Source organism: Sander vitreus, chromosome 15, assembly GCF_031162955.1.
Source record: "Sander vitreus isolate 19-12246 chromosome 15, sanVit1, whole genome shotgun sequence".
In the NCBI taxonomy this organism is placed as follows: Eukaryota; Metazoa; Chordata; class Actinopteri; order Perciformes; family Percidae; genus Sander; species Sander vitreus.
The window spans coordinates 20,833,634-20,856,712 of NC_135869.1; the positions used below are offsets into that span (position 1 = coordinate 20,833,634).

Below are 23,079 nucleotides of genomic sequence, written 5' to 3' on the forward strand. Positions count from 1 at the left end.
CGCAGCACGAACAAGCACTCCAGGTTGTCAGCGCCCAAAAACACCATCCATAAGTCAGTCACACTTAAGTCAACTCAGGAATCAGGATATACACAGTATCTTTGTATTTAAACAAATACATGGTGAGACAATTTCTTTATTTATTAAGTTGTTATAAACCTTTATTTGGTCCCAACAAACCCCACTGTGAATAACGTGTACAAAACTAATAAAAGATCAAATTAAAGAAAAAAACAAATCACAATAATGAAAGTGAAGGGGATTTAGGGCTTACAAATATAGTGGAACTTTCTGTCAAAAGCTTTTATGAAGTACAAGATCTGAGTGCATCAACAGTACTTTGTGTGGAGAATGACAATTTACACACATACTTTACAAATTCTATTTTACATATGCTCCTCAAAAGCAATTTCTACTATAAAAACACATTGTGAGATGAAAATCAAATTGATAAAAGAGGCTTCAATGTATAAAACCCTAACTGTACAAAAAACACACACACACACACACGACAGCTTAATATTACAAAAATCATATAAAGTAGAAATCTTTAGTGCATTCTTTGAAATCACCAAAAGATGTGCTAATGCAGACAACATTTGAGGTTATTTAGCTGTGTGCCCTTCAGGTAAGAATACCTTTTCTGTATTCAGTGATTCAGTCATTTCCATCTTTCATATGGGGAAACTTCACCAGACAGTCCTTTGTGCACACACACCTCTGACAATTCATCCATGTGTCACAATACAACCTGTAAATGTGCTCCTTCTCCTAATTTAATAACCAAAATGTATGGACCTTAAAACTGTGACCACTTAAAGGGCAACATTTGTTCAAGGCTTCTGTGTGAGCATGAGGACACGCCTGATCTCCTCTATGGTTCAGGGGAAGTCTTCAGCAAGGTGCTGTAGAATGCTCTTTTCAACACCCAGATGGATTGCATCGAGGTAGTGCAGGAACCTGGAGGAGGAAAAAAACGACTCAGAGTTTTCTGTGGACCCATTTTAACAGACACATTGAGTTGCATGCATGCATTTTTGGCTTTTTCCCTGTTGTGTTATATATCTTTTTTGTGCATGTTACAGGTTTACAAAGTGAAAAAGCCCAAAGTCCACCCCAAAGAGATTTACCATCTCCAACTGAAAACACTGTTCACTAACCAGTCCAGTTACTTCCGTGACGAACGTGCTTCACTTTGTAACACGTTATAATGCTCGCCTAGCTGCTAGTGTGGCACACCCTCATAATTTGCTTTTGACTGGCTTGTAGTGCTGACCTACAGGAGGTACTGCGCATGTGCGACTCCCAACAAAGATGGAATAGAAGTGAGATGCCTCACTCTGTAGTTAAAATGGAGAGCTCAACACACAGGGTGAAAAGAGGAGCTGCAGCAATGTGTAGTACAACAAAAACATGGTGTTTTTTGAAAATGAAACTATGTAAACCTATTCTGATATAACCTCTAAATACAATTATGAACCTGGAAATGAGCATAATATGAGCACTTTAACACATTTATTTGTAGCCTGTCAGTAAAAAAAAAAGCTAACTATAGTTTCTGCATGCTCACCTTCGTTTAACCTTGCCCTGCTCCTTAAGCTGCTCTGATCTGCAGATGGTGCGAAGGGCTGGCAAGTAGTCCAGAGCAGCTGCTAGTCTGCTGACCTGAGTACCAAACACTCCTCTGAACATCAGTCTCTCCATCACTTCTCTCCTCCGCTGGACCAGCCTGGAACATATCAATACACATTAACTTTCTTTGAACTGGTTCAACTGGTCAGGCACAATTAGTTCATTATGTGACCAATATAATGCTGACTGCCACAGAGCATGACGTTTATATTGGACAAAATATATGTAAAGCAAGACTAGTAAGACTCACTGTGGTTGACAGGGGCCGTCCTGAGTGAAGCTGTAATCTTCCTGATGAGCGGCTACAGGGAGGGTGAGTTCTGCTGCAGCCTCCTTTCCTAGCTCCCCTTCTAATTGTTGGGTTTTGCTCCAGGCCTCCGCTACTGAAACCCGACACTTGTGGAAGCTCAGAGCCTCCACAGCAGCCGGGATCTCCAAGACGTGCTCTCCCCTCACCCAGCTTCCTCCGTCAGTCTCAACCCTTGACTCATCTGTCATCCCGTCTTTCACCACTGCACCGACCGGTGACATTCTTCTGTGATTGTCGTCCCCTTCTGGATGAACAAGCAAGGAGTCCATGTATGACATGTTGTCTAAAAAGTCAGCTATTGATTCTAGACACTGGGAGACTGGGAGACTTTTTACTCTCTCCTCAGGAGTCAGTGGCTTCCTCTTTACCGTCTCTGAAACTAAACTCTCTTTGACGTCCTCAGTAGCCTGAGGAGTGCCCTGCGGCTTGCAGAGAGATAGAAAACTGTCTTCTGAGTCAGAGTCCAGTCCATCCTGGTCAGGTATACTGTGTCGCTTCTTGTTCTTCCTCATTCTGTTGGACATTTTAACTGGACTGTCGTCGCCGGAGCAATCCGCTGACTCTGCCGTGTGCAATACCCTGGTATGGGATGGCAGCTCTTTTAGATTAACAGAAGGATGGTCCTGTGATGCAGAAACAGATTGCTCCGGTTTGTGGATAGAGGTAGTTAACTGTGTGAGTGGCAGAGGTAAGAGTGTCTCCATGTTGGAATAGAGCAGGTCCACTCCTCGTCGCTTGCTGTTTGTTAGCAGCTCCCAGCATAACGTCTCTTCCACCAGACTCTGGCTCTGTTGACAACACGTACCCGGTCAATTACGTAAGTACAACAGAAAAAAAAAAACACACACACAAAATCATAAGGAGGTCATTGCATGGTGACATTGTTTCAGACCCTTACTGAAACACTGTTACGTGTTCTTCCTCTAAGCCTGTCTAAGCAGTGTTACTGTAGATGGTAAATGAAGAGTTTACCCTGAGCAGGTCCCAAATGTCCTTCTCAGGTTCAACATTCAGCAGACCCAGCATGCTCTCTGTGCAGCCGGTGTCACAGGGAGGGAGAGTGGACGGGGCAGTCGCTGCACACACAGACATGCCTGCTGCCTCTTCATCTGTGTCTGGCTTGAGTTCAGCTTTTAATGTGAATGAGAAGGGGGGAGAGAGAGAGAGAGAAGATACTTAGGTTAAAAAGTGTAATTTATAATAATAACAAAACAATTTGTATTGCACTTTTCACAGTTACAAAGTGCTTTAACAAAAGGACTTATAATAGTAATACAATTATACAGAAAGTTACAAATGACAGAGTACAACAATTACACAGTAAAGTACAACAATTACACAGTGAAATGTAACAAATGACATGAAAGCGAGCAATACAATTATACAGTAAAAAGTAAATAAAAAATAATGTTGTCTAGGGGAAATCATTAGTTTAAAATCAAAAAATAATGAAATACAGATGTTGCTGTGTGGATTGTGAACGGTAATTAATTCTAAAATGTATGTACCATAGCAGCAAATGCTAAATTCCCCTTGGTTGCCAGTCTAGACTTAGGTCAGTTTCTAAAGTGGGTGTCCTTATACGTCTGGGCTTAGCAGATGTAACTTGGAGCTAATCGGTTTAACGCTTTGAGAGCCATTAATGCATTTTATTAACTGTATTCTGGAAACCAAATGAATGGATGAGTGCAGAATATAGTTATAGTAATACAGAGGGGATGAAATAAAAAGGCATGAATAACTTTCTCCAGGTCAAAAGCAGAAAGAACTAGATTGGTTTTAAAAATGCTTATTAGTTATTGACATATACAAAACATTACATTTAGTTATTATTCAATTTTTACAAATGTGTCCTTCAGCTCATCTCCTTACCATTTCTGCCAGTGTGCGTCAACGGTCTGGTAACGTGGCGGCCTCCTGCACTGAGAGTCCAGAACTGCAGCTGCAGTAAACTCTGCCTGATGTCACATCCATTGAGTCTGAGCAGAGAGCTGATGTCCAACAGGTCTGTCCTTGTGTCCTCTGTCAGACACAACAGCCGCAGAAAGCTGCCAACATCCAACTGTACCAAGGAGAGAAGGACAACTGAAAATCTGCAAACATGTCTTTTTGAGACATCTTCTCCTTCACTTGATTAGCATCAAAAGATCAAGCCACATTAAAACAACCCATACAGTCAATAAGATCTAACATTAAAACATTTTAAAAAGTGTCAGGAGCGCTTCTGGTATCCTGTTATCCTTTCATGGAAGGGAATAAAGTACATGGGAAGGAGGAAGAATTATGACTAATAAAGTCATAAAACAATTTATTACATTGTTTCTAATTTACAGGGCAAGATATTAAAAATACACCAAGATGCGTATCGGTTTGAGCCTCTCAGGGCAGGGTGATACGCGTTTTAAACATTTATGTTTAGAAATCGTCCACTCACCACTGATGGCGTTTGGAAATGGATCTCTTCGAAGTTTCCATCAAACATGGTGCTGAAGGCAGGATCTACAACACATGTAAGATTTGATTTAAACTCAAAAGGAGCAGACAGAGTATAAATAAATACAATCAACACAGACCAAACTGTAAGACATTTGACCTTTCTCCTTCTACTCACCGCTGGTGGTCATGATGACTGGCCTCTTCGTCGTGGTCATAAATGTCTTGATGGCAGCTAGAAACCCTGAGTCATCGTCAAAAATGACATCCACTTCTTCAAACAGTATAAGCGAGGTGGCTGTCTTCTTGCTTGGTTCTTCATTGTTCTTTTCTTTATAGGTGGTAGCTGTTGGTGATTTCACTGCAGGGTCTTTATGCGTATTGGCACATTCTTTTGCTTTTATGACTTTCTTGGAAGAAGCTATATAAAGAGATGGGGCAGAGAGAGAAAAATAGCGAAATACTTACTATTTAAGTCCTAATTCAAACTTTTCTCATCATATAAGAAAACCTATAAGTAAACAATTGACACATTGAACTTAGAATTTACCGGTTTCATTCTTCTTAGCGTTAGGTGTCTCCTTGGTGGTGGGTTGACCCATTTTGAAGAAGTTAGCTAAAGAGGTGGGAGCCAGGCCTCCTCTTTTAGCACCTCTTGGGGACTGGGGAGGTTTCCTGGGAGAGGAAACAATCCTACGAGGAGAGTTAACCTTCCCTGGAAGATGAAGAAAACGATGAATCAATTTCAAACAGTATGTGTTCATCTTGTAATAATCCTGCTGTATACAAATCAAACCACATACAAAATATGCATAACAGATCCTCTCACAAGCCAGCAACTCATTAGAAACAAACAGCGCTCAAAATGTTATCTCTGTACATACTGGGCGAGGATCCAGGCTTTAGAGTGCCAGCACTGCTGCTTGGGCCGTAACTGTTGAAGTAGGTGGGTTTGTTGGCGTTGACACCCTGACTGTCCACCTGGTGTGACTGAGTGGCTTCCTTTAGCTGAGACAGAATTAGACGGCCACTCCGCTGAGATGAAGCATTCACCTCAAATACCTTGGAAGACCATAGGGAAGTTAGGAAATGAAGATGCTAATTCCTACACAAATGTCAGTTATGTACCTTGAAGCTTTTGTACCTTAAAGCCCAGCTCCTGGGCACAAGCATAGACTGCAGCAGTCTTTCCTACTCCAGTGGGTCCTGTGATAAGCATTGTATTACACATGTCCTCTCCATCCTGGAAGTCTTCTTCTCCGCAGTCCCAGTCTGAGTCTGGACACAAAGACCATCATGCAGTCAACAAAACATGCATCAAGCCAACAGAAGAAGTTACAAAGAGAAAAAAAAGATCTCCCTAATCTCCCACCATTGCTGCCTTCCTCTTGCTTCTTGTCTTTCTGCTTTTTTCTCTCTTCTCGGTCTGTACGGAGTTTCCATTCCTTAAGCCAGCTGTACAAAAAAAAAAGAACCATGAATTGTTTGCCTAAACGTTGTTGATACAATGTCAACAGTGGTCTCAAGCCCATATTGTGCACATTTACGTAATGGGGTGATACCATTTAAGGAGGTAAAGTATAAAGGAAATACAGTGGCTTCTGTTTTTTCACAGTATAAACTGTAGGTGCAGTGAAATTAAGCAGTTTTAGTTCCTCACCTGTGCAGCCTCCTCACTGAGGCAATGTTGCCTATGATGTCGCTGGAGTGCTGGGGCTGATATTTGTCTGTCCATAACACGTCCTCCTTCACCACATCTGTAGAACAAACCATTTGCCACATTACTTACAACAGCCAATCAATTCTGCAGACACCAACTATATTGATTCGGCAAACATGTTAACACTGACTATGTTTACATGCACATAATATTCCGGTTTTTGCCCTTATTCCAAAAAAGACAATATTCTGACTAAGCTGTTTACATGGCTAATGAAAGTGAATAGTCCACTTATATTCCTGTTTACATGCAGCTGTGCAAAACAGGATTTTTTTCAAAGTGTTCCACCGGTGGCGGACTTGTTCAACAGTGCCAACACAGCGTCCCTCTTTCATTCCTTCAACCACCTTCTTAAAGAAGGTCAGCGTTGCGATGTTTGCGCATATACAAAAACCTGTTGGTATCCAAGTTTTTCATAATATTTAAAAGTAGCTGTGTTTCTTTTCTTTTGAGCATGCATCTCTAACGCAGCTGGACTCACTTGAACTGTTGGCTGGTTGGTTTGTGTAGCAACACACAGAGCCGACCGTAAGCCGTAAACAGGCCGTAAACTGTTGCAAACTGCGGTAAAAGCCCAGATTAAGACGCATATTCTGAATGCGCTGTTTACATGTCCTAAGAATGCCCCTTAACCTTGAATAATACCGGCATATCCCACGTTTTCATTGGAAAATACTAAATTCTGAAAAAGGCCTTATTCGGAATATCCTAACGGAATATGCTGTTTACATGACCTTAATCAAATTCGAAATATTGTCACATTCGGAATAATAGTAGAATATTAGTGTGCATGTGTTTTCCTCTTGTGGTTTTTAAAATAATTATACATTGTTGTGGTGGAGTCAATGGCAGGAGCTCTATTTTTAGTAAGTACTCTAAGCACTAAACCCTTACTTCTTAAAGTTTGACTATAAAGTATTGTTTACTGATCCCAAAGTTCATATAGTTATAATAAAAAATTGGTGATTCAGACCATAAAATGTGATACCTTACCTTTTTTTCCAGGGTTCTCTCCCAAAAGCAAGTCATCAATCACAACCACAGAGTCATCTTCAGATCGGACGGGAGCTGTTTTGACTGAAGGCTTGGCTTTCTCATCGGCCCCGTCCTCTGGCCTTGATCTCTGAGCTCGTCTCGAACGGCCCCCCCTTTTTGTTGGCTCAGGCTCAGAATGTTTTTCTTCTGCACAGTTGGCACGTTGCTTCTTAGCCAGCTTCACTGTAATTTCCCCCTCATCGTCCATCCTCTTCCTCTTCCCTCCTCCTGGTTCAGCTGGCAGTGCTGTGCTTGTGACTCTCGTTAGAGCCTCTGGTTCTATTAAGTAACATGCAATGAATGTTGAGAATCATTTGGATTTATGCTCTAATTTTGTCTCTATTTTTGGCTGGTTTGTAAAACATTAACTGATTAAAATACTGCCCAAATATTTGTGCTTTCAGGGGACAATGGATAACTTAGAAATTCACGAACACTTGTGCAAATTCTTTTCATGTAGATGCCAGTAAATAAATATAGGGTAAATACTGAAATTGAGCTGAAGCTTAACAGTATCTTAAAATAACTCTACTTTTTCTCTAATCCAACTGACCTGAGGCTATGCACTGCTGCTGGTGGTCAGTGCGTCTCTTTAGGAAGCGAGTGATGAACATCTGAACAGGGAAGGGTGGGTTAGAGGTGCTGACCTCCTCCATTAGAAGCCGACGAACACTTTCAGAGATCTCAGGCCTCCAGCCAGAACCCTTCAAAAGAAAACAATACCATTACTACATTCTGTGTGTGCTGTTTAACCACCCTGTAGCTCTGCAGGGGGAAAAATCCTTGTAATCCTTATGCAAGATAAGATCCGTTTTTGATCATTTATACAAGGTATAAACCACAAAATGCACAAAAATACAAACAAATTGCACAGAAATAAGCATTTAAGTGTTTTAAGTAGTCTCTCTCTTTATAAGCCTTTTTTTAAATACAACATAGCTACACTGGCAGACAGGTAGCAGCTATAAACTAGACAAATGTGTTCTGAGATAACGATCCTGCTAAAGACATAATTAAATCATTACCTTCATCATTACAATCATTTCAACATACCCGTTCACAAAAGGCTCTACAGGCTGGTTCTGTCTTCACACAAAAGGAGCCACTAACGGATGGAAGGGAGTTGGATGTTTGGCACCAAAGCTCTTTCAGATGACACAATAATGAAGACTCAGGCCAAAGTAGACTCCAAAGAGGGCAATCTGTATAGAGGAGGGGCAAACACAACAAAAACGAGTTTTACTTGTCCTTCTTGATACATCTGTACCTACTGGTCTTCATAATAATAAAAATAATATAAGAAAAAAACATTAACAAAATTAATTAGAAAAAAAACTTCATTATTTAACTAAACTTTTAATTTCCTTTTAAACTGCAGGGTAGCTTATGAATTTGCACCCGGGTTCAGTTATTAACTATAATAACAAATAATAATAATAATAATAATAATCTATTTGTTGATTATGTTTTGTATTATTAACCTGAACATGCAAAGTAAAGTTATCAAATAAATGTAGTGAAGTAAAAAGTAATGAAAATCAAATGTACATTTATATGAAGGAACAGCTTACCATTTGATGCTTGCTTCATGTGAACAACTGGTTGAAAGGAGGAACAGGAGAGAGAGTAGGCCTCCTTGGTGGCAGCGGTCTTGGCTATCTGTTTCCTAAAGGACTCGGGAAGGCCACTCTTCAAGAACTCTCTGCGTGCCCTGAACTGCTCATCGTCCTGAGAGTTTTCAGAGCAGCTCTCGTCAAAGATGGAAACCACCACAGACACCTTCTTCTCTTGGCCCAGCGAAGCCCCTTTGGAGCCTGTGAGAAAGAACACAGCACCATTAGATGAGATGTCAACAACATGCTAAACAGTAAATTATAATTATTATAATAATTTAGAGTGGGAAAGACTACCTGGGACAACTTTGGTCTCTTGGCCAACAGATTTGGCTTTTCCCAGAACTTCATTTAGACTGCGTAAAGGCTTCTGGGTTTTACTCTTTCCTGGTGCCGTCTGAGTAGCAGCAGTCTGGTCCTCCTCCAGGCAGATGACAGAATCCTGAAAAAATAAAAATAAAAAAATAGCATGAGAAAAAGAGAAGGAAAAAAACTTGTTTGTGCCATTGTTGAAATCATCTAAAGCCGCCAGTGCTTATGTTGAGCTCATTAGGGTTGACAACTGTTAGATTATTGTTTCTGTTGTACTGCTGCAACACCTTCTCTGTGAGTTTGGTACAATTTAGTTAGTTTCACAAGACGGACCACTGAGAAAATAAGTGCAAAACTGCAAGTTCTACATGCCTATAACAGGGTTGTGACCTTAACGTGAACAGTATCCATGTTATTTATGCATAAATGTACAAGACAACAGTTGCAAGATAATAAAAAGAGAGAAGAGAAAAGAATCGTAGTTACACCAAATATGCTTTATTCTATTGTGGGTGTTTTTTTTGTTGCTTAAAAGGTTTTATGGGCAAATGTTTGACAAGCCAGAACAAATGGACTGCAGGACCTCCTGCCTCAGCTCATGCTCATTAACAAACGATAAAAAAGACATGCACATCCCCCCCCCCCTGAAATTAGTGATTCATCCATTGTGTTGGCCTTTAACTGTACCTCATCTTCACAGTAGCTCCTCTTGGTGGAGGCCTCAGTTCGTGACGAACGCCTTAAGGTGCCCTCATCCTTGACAGCAGTTTTTTTATTCTGCTGAATTGCTCTGGCTTTCTCCACCAACTTCTTTGCCCGACTCCTTTTTTTAGAGTCAGCTGATGTCTGAAAAAGTATTAGAGAGCACGTCATTGTCATCATCAGCCCATAATTACGATAATGTTTAAACATGTAGTTCCTTGTCAAGTCAGGACACCAATTCACTACATTCAGAATTTGTCCAATTCGTGAAAAATATAATACTTACTTTAGTAGCTAGAGAAGTGTTTACGCCACTTCCACTTTCAGCCTTGGGCGTGGAAACATTTCTATGGACTCTAGTAAATTTTATCCTTATGAATAAGAAAACATTGAATTAGAACATTAAACAAACAAAAAAAAGCACATTACACATACATATGCATCCAAAATGCTTTTCATAGTAATAGTATTAAATCATAACTTTTTGCATGTGTCACCTGATTGGACTTTCTTCTGTGTCAGGTGGGCACACCATCTCTGCTACAAAGACTCTGTGTTTGGACTTGCGTATCTTTGGGGTGGACATCTTTGCAGGGATGTCATTAACTAAAGCGGCATCGGCATCCTTCGACTTGAGTGTCCTGTTTTTTCTGATAGGGGTTGTTGGGGTGGCCTCCAGTGCTTGCCTCACTACAGTCTCTCTTCTGGACCTCCTTACTGTCGGGATGGAGGGAGTTGAGGTGTTGGGAGGCTTCTCTCTTTTATTATCAACTTCAACGATTGGTGCCACGGTTTCTTCCGCCGCAGCAGCAGGTGGGGTGGTGACTGCCTCCTTTTCTTCTTTAGCTTTCATTCTGCCTTTTCTTGCTGGTTTCTGTTTAGCTACTTTGTTTTCCTGAGAGGCAACAGAGACTTGCTCAACAGAGGGTGGGATTACAGTGTCCTCTTCAGCAACTTCATCTGCATCATCTTCTTCAGGTTGCTTCTGCTTGCCCTGGGTCTTACCAGGCTTGGTTTTGGACCCTTCCAGACTAGGCTGTTTGAAGGCAGCCATGAACTGCTTCCTCTCTACCTCACTGCACTTGGGCATTGATTCACTCTCAAGCACAGCCAGTACTAGATCCTCCTCTTGAAGTACTACATTGGATTTACGCTTGACCGTTGAAGAGGTAGAAGGAAGTTGTTGACTGGCCTCTATGTGAGGAGACGATACTACCTCTGCAGGGCTCATTGCCCCTTTTCTCCTGTTGAAGATAGAAGCTAACTTCCCCCCCGTCTTGGCTGCTTCCTGTTTGCGTGAGACTACATGCACTTCTGCCTGAATGGTGACAGTTCGGGGTGAGACTCGAAAAGGTGACTCCACAGAACCAACATTTACTTCAGCTTTAGGGATGTCCAACTGGTCAATGTCCATTTCTTTTGCCTCTGTTGTGATTTTACTTTCATCTTCCATGTCCTCTTCATCCCCACCCTGGCTCCGCACAAAATCTTCAAAGGAGATTGTGACTGTGCTGTTGTTTAACTGAGAGGCCTCATCCACATTAACCTCCATACTAACATCACACAATGAGCTCTCTTTTTCTTTCTCCTCTGGTTCTGAATGCTTTGCTTTCCTAGAATTCCTTGCAACAGTTTTGATTCGTTTTGCTTCATCTTTTGAAAGTACAATCGGAGATAATTCAATACGGTTCACTTCTGAATTAAGTTTGACACTGTTCCTACATTTGGAATCATCTTCTTCAGCCCACTCAACACTGACAGTCTTAGTGGCATTCCTCTCTGATTTCCCCTCAGTGATACAATCCTCAGCACTAAGCTGGGCAATCAGGGATGCTGTATTACTGCCAAAAACACCACAGCTGCTGACTGCTTCTGAGTCTGCGCTATTACGTGGTTCCTCTACAATAAAGCAGCTCTCCTCCTCTGTGGAGCTTACAGTTTCAGCCTCTACAAGTTTTCTTACAGCTTTGCTAGCCTTTCTACTCCTTTTCTGAGATGGCTGTTTTACTGTTGCCTCTGGGCTGGTGTGTCTTTCTGCAAGCTGAGATGTCTGACAGTTCTCTTTTGACTGTTCAGGTGAGCTGGTCTTTTCTTTAGAGGATGGAGCCTTCCGGCTAAAGTAGTCCATGATGTTGTTGGAGCGTGGAGGTGAAAAGGGTTTCTCCACAGGCTTGGGCACAGGAGAAAAATAGTTTGTGATCGTCTTGACAACAGGACTGCCACCATCTTTGCGAGATTTCTTGCACGGCTGTAAAAGGATTGACAAAGTTAATCAATAATAAACACTTCACAACAGCTACTGAGTATGCTATATATGGCCCAAATCAGTATCATAGACATACCTGCATGTCAAAGTCCTCAATGACAGATGCCATAGCCACAACACCAGCCATAATTTGAAGAGACCTAAAGCAAAAGGAAACATTGATTTGTACATGAGGAGCAGAGATAGAGTTGTATTATTATTCAAATATTAAATACCTTTATTCAATATTTCACAAAAGTTTCATAACATTTACGTTATGCACAATTATAGTTTTCAATAACCTTTCATGCTTCAACACTTAAGTGAGAAACCACAACACTGAATCTGAATGTTTTAAATAGACAAATGTACTTCACAATTTAAAATCTATCAATAATACTTTACTTAAAACCAACCGCCGACTTATCTGACACTGTTTACAATGTAAACAGCACTGTAACGTTACATTACAACGATTATTGTGAAGCAGCATTAATACCATGGTATGCAGCAAGTTAAGTTGTGGTGAAGCAAAGTCAGTATAAAAAATTATTATATACAGAATAGTTCATTAATTTAATATAGTGGTCATGGACAGCAACATAACAATTTATATTATTCATGACATGGCGCCCTGTAACGTTAGAAAGCTCTTAACGTTACAATAGTTGGCCCAAATGACAAAAAAAACAAAGGTCAAGGAAAACACTCACTGATAAAAACGGAACCGGTAACTTGCTGAAACTTCAGAGACTGTCTTCTTGCCTTCTCTTATTCACTTCACCGAGTGTGTGAATGAACAGAGGCAAAGTTCATCGTGTGAGGCGGACAGCTGTACGTTGCCACCAGACATATACATTTCACTGTAAAACAACAAGCTAGCAGACTTCGGTAGATGTTACTCTCAAAGCAGCTCCGCTCCTCAACGGTCCCAAAAGTGGGCCAAACATTTTCAGCATTTCAGCCACCAACATAGGAACGCAAAGTGAAAAACGTTACACGGATATTGTTACGAGCAGGAATTCAAAATATATGTTTCTTGACGTATGTTGCTCTTTCAAAAACGCGCCAGACTAGTCGTGAATGAAGAGCGCCAAATATACGTGAACTTTGGCATGACCGAATTCCACCAATCACAGGAGAGAAAATGCCTCCGTCATCGCCGGACGTAGTTTGCTCATAACAAACATGGCGTCTTTGGGTGTAGCATTTAATGGAAAGAAAAAAGTGACAGCTACCTCTGCTGGCTGCGCCAATTCAACAAGAAATTCTAACTTTACTAGTGATCAAAATATGAAATACTGTGTCATTATATGAGTGGTGGATAAAGAACTCAGATATTTTACTTAAGTAAAAATAGCAATACCACAGTGTAAAAATACTCTAAGTAGGCTAAAAGTCCTACAGTATATTCAAAATCTTTAAGTAAAAGTAGGCTACATAACTAGGGCTATTTCAGAATATATATATACACACACACACACACACACACACACACACACACACACACACACACACACACACACACACACACACACACACACACAAACAATCTGGACCATATTAACCCAGAGAAAACAAAAGATAGTTTGAAACAGTTGATTTATGAAACCAATTTATTCTGTTTTTGAAAATACAAAAAATGGGCGAATTCACTGCTTAAACAGAAATGGTCTAGTGGTATGTAAAAACCTGTAAACAACATCTAATTAAAGCAAACACTAATTCATTGTAACATTTCCCAATTTTCCCCAGATGCTTAAGTGATTTATATATACTTTTTAATATGATAAAATAGGGTAATAAAAACGCGAATGCACCTTCCCGGCCGCCGTCGTGTCTCCGGTGCACCCGTTAGTTTCTTGACTTTAACACTCCTGCGCAGATCCCGGTTTTTGGCTTCCTTTTCCTCGCCTGTTTGCTGGTCAACATGTCGGAGTATAATGTGGTGCCGCCACCCGGATCTGGGGCCCCTCTCGGCGGACAGGCGGGTCTTGGGAACGGAGCTGGAGACATCAAGAAAGATGCGTTTGCGGACGCGGTGCAGCGGGCCCGGCAGGTGAGGGGATGGGACCATGTTTGGAGGGAGGGCTAGCTAAGTTAGCTTGAGGGCTAAGATTGTTGACACAGCTTGACACATAACATTGATTTTCTAAATTCACACATATTTACGCTATATAAAAGCTAGTTACGTTATGTCACAGCTTGTTGTACATTAGCTAGATAGAATACTAGCGTTAACGTTACATAATACTAGCTATGTTACAGCAGCCACTTCACAAAAACAAAATTAGATTAAAAAAAAATAGAATTAAAAAGCCATATTATACACAAGAACAAAGAGAGACTAAAAAAACGTATAATAGAGATTAAAGATTGGACCATAATGTTAACTTTAATATGTACTGTACTGAATACACACTTTACAATACCAAGTAGATTTTGCTAAAGGCTAATGCAGTCTTTTGTAAGATGCTCAATCCAATGTGTAGCATATACACGAGTATTAATATGTAGGCAGTGGGCACACTTGAGGGGCAGAGTAGTAGTAGTAGTAAAAACAGTGTTTTTTTATAGCTCAATTGTCGTGAATTTTACGTTTTTTGTTTTAGATTGCAGCTAAGATCGGGGGTGATACTGGTCCTCCCATGAACAACAACACTGCATCAGATGGCTTTCCATTCACTGCACAGAAACGACAGCTGGAGGATGCAGGTATCGTGACTGCACTGCTCAGTGCGCAGTCTCCTTGATCTACTTGTGGCTTGGGTTGTGCTTCATTTGTGCGTCGCTTTGGACAAAAGCGTCTGCCAAAATGAATACATGTAAATGTTAATGACCTCTTTATTGCACGCTTAATAGTGGCTTTAGATGCAGAAGATATTCCCTGTGCAGTCCTCACAGACACACACACACACACACACACACACTCTCAATTACAGTAGACATCTGTTGTTTCCTCACCTGACAGATGAACCGGAGAGCAAGAAGCTGGCTGCACAGAGTGACTTAGATTCAGCCAATGCATTGTGTAAGTTCATCCCGCTATTTTATGCTCTGTTTTATTTTAGCTTTTTACTGTTTAGAACTCACAGTTGACACTATTTAATATAGACTTCCACTTGTACAGTACTCCTGTTCAAGTAGTTTTCCACTTTACCCTTGTCTGTCCATGCTTCCCCTCCTCTGTCTACGTCTCACAGTCTATCAGTAATCCAAAACCTTGCGCAGTTTTCTCACTCTCTCTTTTTTCTGTTGATGTCCCATCTCAGCTATTGGTGCACAGTTAGCTGCTCTTGCACAACAAAGGTGAGATCTCATAGCTTTCAGTTGATTGTATGCAGCCTTTGTATCATGGCAGTGGAGAAAAACCTGATTGTGGCAAAAATGTAATTAGAATGTCTCCTATTTCATGATTTCTTGCCTCTTTTTCCCTCATTGTAATCCTCGTTCGCTGATGGTGTCAGGCCCGCCTACAGCACAGAGGAGTACAGCGTACCAGACAGCATGGTGGGACTCAGTGAGTGCAGCCCAACTCTGTTTTGGCACATATTGATACCACTCTGTTTCTGCAATATAAGACACAAAATGATGCCCTATTGAGAGTGCGACCCAACAACAACACACGGTTTGCTCTCTCTTTGTCCCCAGTTATTGGCCGTGGAGGGGAACAGATCAATAAGATTCAACAGGAGTCAGGTTGCAAGGTTCAGATAGCTCCAGGTACTGTCTGAAGTTAGTCTAATCAGTTAGCTACAGTTTACATTTTTATTATAGTTTACAATTTTTATTTTGGTGTTTAACTCATATGTTATATAAGTACTCTGTGTGTGTCCAGACAGCGGAGGCCTTCCAGACAGGAGAGTCTCTCTCACAGGTTCCCCAGACTCCATACAGTAAGTATCAGGCTTTATGGAAATAGGCTCATTGTAGTTTTGTGGAAGCATCAGAAGAAATGGTTTGCCCTGCGTACTTGTGTTTCCCCAATCACAAGATTTGTCAGAAGGGAGGGCAATATATCAAATGTTTTTCAAAACGTTTGGCCTAATTAAACATTTTCCAAATGATGATGCACTTTGTTTGAAGCCCCATTACGTAATGCCATTTTTAAATGGGTTATCTTCTATAGTGACCTATTTCCTAATTGCTCAGTGTCACTTGCCATTCTATCAGCTTAATAACATGATTTTGTAAAATGGATGGGGAGTAACAGGTCATCTCTCCCCGGCTAGGAATGCCAAGGGGCTGTTGGATGAGATAGTCTCACGAGGGAGGGGTACACCCCCTTCTTCTTATCACGAGTCCACCAACGGGCAGAATGGTACGGTGCATGAGATAATGATTCCAGCTGGCAAGGCTGGTCTTGTCATTGGCAAAGGAGGCGAGACTATCAAACAGCTACAGGTATATTGCATAGATATTGCTTTTGCATTTTAGAAACTGTAGTTATCTCGACAGATGTGTACTCAAAGATAGTTTTACTTAACTCAAACCCTTTGACACTTTTGCAGTGTGGTATCTTTTAGTTTTATATATGAAAAAGTAGAGCCACGAAAATATAGTTGTTGTTTTTTTTATACACCAGTAGTGTCAATCATGAACATGCACATAAACATAATCTTTAATTGTGTGATGTCCCAGGAGCGTGCAGGGGTGAAGATGATCCTGATCCAGGATGCCTCTCAGGGACCCAACGTTGACAAGCCCCTGCGCATTATCGGAGAACCCTACAAAGTCCAGGTACATTTATAAAATCATCTCATCAAGTTCAACTTATGTTGAACACATTTATATGTGTGGTGCTGAGTTGTCATGTACTGTAATCATCACGATTGCCTTTTCAGCAAGCCCAGGAGATGGTGCAGGAGATTCTGAGGGAGAGAGACCACGGTGGCTTTAGTGAAAGAAATGATTTTGGCCCCCGAATGGGAGGAGGCATGGATGTGAGTTTTGTGGGAGCAAAATTAGAAGCGGGCTTAGTTGTCTTTGAAACAAATCCAAGTTCCAAAAAAAAATTCTGTTTTCCACTCAGATCCCTGTACCAAGACACTCAGTCGGTGTGGTCATCGGGCGCAATGGAGAGATGATTAAGAAAATACAGAATGATGCTGGAGTTCGGATACAGTTCAAACAAGGTAGGACCCTGTGATGACTTTCGTGATCATGGTTGCATTTATAATAAATATTTATTTTGCATGAACAGCACATGCAGGTTCTCAGTTTCAAGACAACAATGAGTTTAATGTCTGATGCCTCTGACGAGTGGGGCACTCATGGTCCCTCTACTTATATATATATATATATATATATATATATATATATATATATATATATATATATATATATATATATATATATATATATATATTTTTTTTTTTTTAATGAATGATAAATGTAAATACCACACACCAGAGCATAAACCTTATTATCCAGTTTATAGGCAGCTGCATGAACTGTAATCCCGCCTAATGATGAATGGCTACTGAATCAGGCAAATCCCTCACTGTGGTTGAAATTCTCAAATGACTATGTGAATTTTAATTCCATTTTTAATTTATACTTTTATTGATCCCCAGTGGGGAAATTTAAAACAATTTTTGGTTACACTTTACTTGAAGGTATCTACATAAGAGTGATATGACATTGTCATGAACGTGTCATAAACATGATAAACAAGTCATAAACGTTTGACATAACGCTTCTGTCTTTAGGTGTCATTCGGTTTTTGTCACGACAAGTTAGAGTTAGGGTTAGGGTTCATGTGTCATGACAGTGTCATGTGTTCATGACTGTGTCATGTCACTCTTACGTAGATACCTTCAAGTAAAGTGTTACCCAATTTTTTTTACTCTATTGTTAGAACACACAAATGCCTTTTTACATGAGTTTGTGTGTACAGAGCAGGTGTCATCTTGCTTTCTTTTTTTTGCTTTTCTATTGAACTAACGTGCTTTATTGGAAAAATAGGTCTGAGCGAGGGGTGTGCCTGCAAACAGTGGCATGACAGCAGGAAGTGACATGACTTTTTTTAGTGTGTTGAACTGAGTGATTTTTAACCACTATGAGCAGGTAGCCTACATCTGGCTTGTGTGAGGTCTTGAGTTACAGAGTTGGGTATAGAGTCTCAGCACTACTAAGTGACTCTTCCACATTAGTAATGTGATTTTAAAATATAAAAAAAATATAGCTTAATGCAGATTTAAATCTTTCTTACAGATGATGGGACTGGTCCGGATAAGATTGCTCACGTCAGTGGTCCCCCTGACCGCTGCGAGCACGCTGCCCAGATCATCAACGACCTGCTGCAGAGCATCAGGGTCAGGGAGGAGGGACAGGGGGTATGGATCACTCCTTCTCACATGCATGAACTGTCACAATGTCTACAACATGCTGTTTTCACGTGTTAATTAATAGACACACACCCTAAAATGTAGTAAAGTATCATCTTAATCAATCAGGGATAACAGTTAATGTATGGCAGCAGGGTTGTTGCAGATTTTATATATTTTTTTGCTTTCAAGCACGTTTGCATCAGCAGTAAAATAACGTTGATGCTATAGTACTGAGGCTTTCTCTCCTCCATCCACAGGGTCCCCCAGGTCCTCCAGGCATGCCTGCAGGCAACAGGGGCCGAGGTGGGGGACAAGGCGGTTGGGGGTCCCCTGGAGGGGAAATGACCTTCTCTATTCCTGCCCACAAGTGTGGGCTAGTGATTGGTCGGGGAGGAGAGAACGTCAAGTCCATCAACCAGCAGACAGGGGCGTTTGTAGAAATCTCTCGACAGCCGCCCCCCAACGGAGACCCCAACTTCAAGCTTTTTATCATTCGGGGCTCACCGCAGCAGATCGACCACGCCAAGCAGCTCATTGAGGAGAAGATTGAGGCACGTACCATTCTAATTTGCAGTTACGCGTCGGAAAGCTGACATATTTCTTTGTTCTTCGTCATTTGATGTGTGATTATGTCATGTGTTCCAGGGTCCTCTGTGTCCTGTGGGTCAGGGGCCAGGTGGACCAGGTCCTGCTGGTCCAATGGGTCCCTTCAACCCCAACCCATACAACCCCGGACCGCCTGGGGCACCCGGTCCACCACAGTGAGTAGCTACAACTATTGAGCAGCTGTCTGTATAGCTTTTTGTATAGCATTTAGGTAGATCATGTTTCTCATCATGTCAGGGTGGTGATCCTGAGAGGTTATTAATGATAAACCATTTCTTTTCTCCTCAGTGGCGGTCCTCCAGGTCCTCACCAGTACACCCCTCAGGGCTGGAGCAACACCTTCCAGCAGTGGCAGCCTCAGGCACCCCATGACCCCAGTGAGTCACCTTTTGACTTCACTGCCTCTCCTGGTTTTCAGGGATCAATTTTTTAGTTTTTGCTCATTTTAGCATGTTGACTCAAAATGCATCAACCCTACTACAGGACTTTCATCGCAGGCTATATGTTTTACTGTATACCCTCCCAGTCATTTCAGATGAGTAATGAGATTTCTTTTTCTAAATCTGGGAAGGTCAACAGGAGTACTGATGGAAATGTTGTGATGAGTTGCACTGTCTTTACCTTAAGCAGCTCTGGCTAACCCTGTCTCTGTTTCCCCCCTGGTCTCCAAGCCCGGTCTCCAGGCCAGTAGCAGGGGCTCACCCTCACCCTATGAGGACCTCACCCCTCCACCCTGCATCTTTTCTAGGCAAGGCAGCAGCCAATGACCCCAACGCAGCCTGGGCGGCCTACTACGCTCAGTACTACCAGCAGCCGTCGGGGGCTGTGCCAGCCCAGTACCCTTCTAACCCAGCTGGAGGTGCCCAAACTTCAGGGGACCAGACCCAGCCTGCACAGACGCCGGGGGGCCAGCCAGACTACACAAAGGCCTGGGAGGACTACTACAAGAAGATGGGTGAGACTGCCAAAGAACACCATCTGTACTTTTACCTGCTGTTAACTAGCATTAACATAGCTTATTGATTTTTTTTATTTTTTTTTATTTTTTTATTTAATAGGGCTGACATGATTTGTTGGTTTAAACAGTCGATCCACAGAAAAATCAATCAATCACTTTATTTTAAGGACAATTGGTTGTGCGCCAGTGAAACACAGAATACGAGAGAAAAACACAAAGCACATGAACACATCATATAAATAATAATACTGAAATCATCTCAAAGACCTAATCAATTCAATACTGTCAATGAAATAATCAATCATTTGTTTTTAGTGATTTATTAAGTAAAACTGTCAACTTTTTTTTGGTTTAAACTTGCAATGTTTCATATCATACAAAATTTGTCTATTGCATTCTGGGAGAATTGTGTGCATCAACAGCATACTCGAAAATCCACCACACATAGTATGCATTCTGGCTGGTTTGAGTATGCTACATTTTGTCACTTGAAACACCTACTACTTGTGGTGTCGACCGGCTCTATATGAAAAGTGTCCTGAGATAACTTGTGTTATGATTTGACAGTATAGATTTGGGACACACCGAATGTTTCGTTCCGAAGGTGAACTATCACTCGTCTTCAAGTCAAAATGAACATAGTGATGAGCTGGGTCATGTCTCTGTTGTCTGTCAACTCCAGCCCAGGCAGGTGGCTCTGTCCCTGCCACAGCAGCTGCAGCCCCAGGAGCAACTGGAGGAGCAGCATCCACAACGGGGGGCCAGCCGGACTACAGCGCAGCCTGGGCAGAGTACTACAGGCAGCAGGCTGCATACTATGGACCGTCAGGACAGGCCCCCGGCCAGCCAGCCACTCCCCAGCAAGGACAGGTTGGTACTGAGACTACAGCGAGGTTTTCATCGCGTTTCTGTGGTATCATTCTGTCTGCTGTTTCCATTGTATCTATCTGAAATTAATACATTTTAGATTTTATAATAATAAGTTGATCCTTGAGTGATTTTCACACAAAGGATGTGCTTCCTTCCAACCGTTATTTTTAGACGCAGTGAGAGTTCATGGCAGAAGGCCTTGGGAGAGAATCTGGAAGACGGGATAAAGAATGACGACCCTGAACTTAAGGCCAGAATCTAGCCTGTTTTTTTTGTTTTTTTATTTCTTGTGAGGGGAAATGAAAATCTTTCTCATCACCAAACACCACCTGGACACTTTTTAATAAAAATGTGAACTGAACAAACGTTCTAGTGCTTTGCCGCTGAGGGGAGGGAGAAGACTGATAATCTCGCAATGAGAGGGAAAATGGCTTCTCAATGCCTCTACATACATTTATATATGCCATTATGAACATGGAAGCCTTGAAACACTTACTTTATTGCAGAGAATAAAGTAAATCTATCTCATCTTCCTTTTATTAACTTCTTAAGACCATTTTAAAGCACTTCATTCCCATGTGTTGTATGTACTGCATTTCCTGAACATAGCTATTAGGAATATAATCACATTATGTATGATAATACTTAATCGAAATCCTTTTTAAAGCTCATCTGATTTGCTTAGTGTTCAGATTATTTTTTTGTATGAAATTGTCACCATTCCCTCAGCTGAGGCTTGCATGGTATTTTTTACGTGTTTTACAGTGTACAAATAAAATTCTACAGTGCTCATTCCTGCATGTGGGCTGACTAATAACTGCTGAAAGCTGCTAGAGGTAGATGACAAAACACTTCAAAAGTAAGGCACCTAATAAAGAGCAGGGCCACCCTTCACCTGCAGAACGGCTTCAGTTGGTCTTCTGCTGGTGACATGCAAGTGTTGTGAAAACTGATTTAATTAGGAAGGCCACATCCGGCGGCGAAACTCCCTTAATTTCAGGAAACGACAACAAACTTCTAGCTAGCAAGCTACACGCTGAAAATGGTTATAAAGAAAATTTGGTTGGTGCACTAAGGCAGGCCTGCTTGGTTATTTCTGGGAATGATTGTAAAGATTTACAAAGACTATGTTTACGGCATTTACTATCTAACTGGGACGTTTTGGGATTGATTGGCGGGGATTTGCTGCGATACACTGGTAAGAGGAAATTACATTTAACCATGTATCCAGCTAATTTAAATTGCTCATATTACTGTATTGTGTAAACAGTTAACCTCATTTAATATTGTATGTGGCTTCTTTTTTTCTTTTTTTTGCGGGGTGCAAATGTGCCATTAAAACAATTTCCTTCCTGAGACCGTTTTGCAGATCCGCCTTCTTTGTGACCGGGAACTTAGCGCCGCCCAAGACGATTGTGATTGGCTTAAAGAATTGCAAACAACCCAAAGCGTTTTTTTTCTCCTATCCAGGAATGTATGTATGGAGGGGCCAGACCTTACTTCGCAGCGCTGTGGAGGTAGGTCTGGCAATGCGAGACTACCAGTGTGAAGGTCACTACATAAAACAATGTTTGGTTTATGCTGCCATGATTTAAGGATTTTCTTCTTTCCTCAATTTATTTGTCATTGTTGTCACACACCATCTGCTGTTCAAGCACCGTATTTGCCTCTTGAAATGTCCATTCAGTAGATAGGAAAAGATGCTTTATAAAAATGTGACTAGCTTGGTGTGAACTAGTTCTTATCTTATATTGTTTGGAAAACTTAAAAGGGAATGTCAAACCGAACACATACTGCTCGTGGGCATTCACTTTGAGGCAACTGCATATTGGTCTTTGTTGTTTGTAGTGACTTTCATGTGGAGGTTCTGTCACCCTCTGTAGTTCATACAGCTGCAGGTTCTTCTACACTGGGGACTAGGTTACATTCACCACACATTTAAACTATGCTGTTATTATCTCAAGGTTGCAAGCGGTTGCTTTTAAGTTTATATACTTTGGTTTTAATGGACCCCAACAAGAATGTGTTGATCTTTTCTCCTTCCCACAGTCATTGTGTGTAACAGAATGAAATGTAGTCTTGAATAGCGAATGTGTTTCACTTTAAGATATAATGTATATGTACATATATTCAGCAATATAAGGCTGTTGGTTTTGATTAACAGATGTATCAGGTATGAATCTTGTATTCTGAATGGCAGCTGTAAGCCTGCCTTTGGCAGCAGTGTTGATATTGTTAATAGATGACCACCACCACCACCACCAGCAATACTCTGAATTAAAATGAGGCAAATGTCAATTACTTTAAAATG

The 23,079-nt window shown here is 41.2% G+C and overlaps 2 protein-coding genes across 4 annotated transcripts; one reads left to right on the top strand and one right to left on the bottom strand.

Moving 5' to 3' along the window:
• Positions 1-118: 118 nt before the first annotated feature.
• Positions 119-13,140, bottom strand: atad5a (ATPase family AAA domain containing 5a). The gene is made up of 22 exons (XM_078269339.1): positions 12,716-13,140; positions 12,100-12,163; positions 10,255-12,005; positions 10,044-10,128; positions 9,743-9,901; positions 9,041-9,185; positions 8,702-8,944; positions 8,184-8,332; positions 7,684-7,834; positions 7,089-7,409; positions 6,036-6,132; positions 5,748-5,830; positions 5,520-5,653; positions 5,260-5,437; positions 4,926-5,090; positions 4,554-4,796; positions 4,377-4,441; positions 3,815-4,004; positions 2,915-3,072; positions 1,883-2,730; positions 1,571-1,729; positions 119-960 (listed from the first exon to the last, which is right to left on the bottom strand). Exons 2-22 carry the CDS (start codon positions 12,148-12,150, stop codon positions 882-884), a joined length of 5,454 nt encoding a protein of 1,817 aa, XP_078125465.1. The 5' UTR covers positions 12,151-12,163; positions 12,716-13,140; the 3' UTR covers positions 119-881.
• A 603-nt stretch (positions 13,141-13,743) lies between these two features.
• Positions 13,744-21,029, top strand: LOC144529970 (far upstream element-binding protein 2-like). Of its 3 annotated transcripts, XM_078269347.1 has the most exons (18): positions 13,745-14,061; positions 14,615-14,717; positions 14,974-15,033; positions 15,275-15,311; positions 15,470-15,522; positions 15,654-15,725; positions 15,841-15,898; positions 16,235-16,406; positions 16,644-16,742; positions 16,847-16,945; positions 17,035-17,137; positions 18,219-18,340; positions 18,592-18,885; positions 18,980-19,095; positions 19,229-19,317; positions 19,689-19,895; positions 20,581-20,768; positions 20,940-21,029. In XM_078269347.1, the coding sequence occupies exons 1-18, from the start codon at positions 13,933-13,935 to the stop codon at positions 20,946-20,948; spliced, it is 2,010 nt and encodes a 669-aa protein (XP_078125473.1). In that variant the 5' UTR covers positions 13,745-13,932; the 3' UTR covers positions 20,949-21,029. The 3 variants fall into 3 exon arrangements, with proteins under 3 accessions (XP_078125475.1, XP_078125473.1, XP_078125474.1); XM_078269348.1 differs by lacking the exons at positions 13,745-14,061; positions 14,615-14,717 and adding an exon at positions 14,747-14,827; XM_078269349.1 differs by lacking the exons at positions 20,581-20,768; positions 20,940-21,029 and having other exon boundaries at positions 13,744-14,061; positions 19,612-19,716.
• The last annotated feature ends 2,050 nt before the right edge of the window (positions 21,030-23,079 follow it).

Excerpts from the sequence above, each read along its gene's own strand:
- atad5a (XM_078269339.1), bottom strand. The coding sequence starts at position 12,150 with ATGGCTGGTGTTGTGGCTATGGCATCTGTCATTGAGGACTTTGACATG. Across the intron at positions 5,831-6,035 it reads TCAGTGAGGAGGCTGCACAG|CTGGCTTAAGGAATGGAAAC; the intron begins GTGAGGAACTAA and ends TTTTTTGTACAG. Across the intron at positions 5,091-5,259 it reads AAAGCCTGGATCCTCGCCCA|GGAAGGTTAACTCTCCTCGT; the intron begins GTATGTACAGAG and ends TTCATCTTCCAG.
- LOC144529970 (XM_078269347.1), top strand. The coding sequence starts at position 13,933 with ATGTCGGAGTATAATGTGGTGCCGCCACCCGGATCTGGGGCCCCTCTC. Across the intron at positions 14,718-14,973 it reads ACGACAGCTGGAGGATGCAG|ATGAACCGGAGAGCAAGAAG; the intron begins GTATCGTGACTG and ends CTCACCTGACAG. Across the intron at positions 15,312-15,469 it reads GCTGCTCTTGCACAACAAAG|GCCCGCCTACAGCACAGAGG; the intron begins GTGAGATCTCAT and ends TGATGGTGTCAG.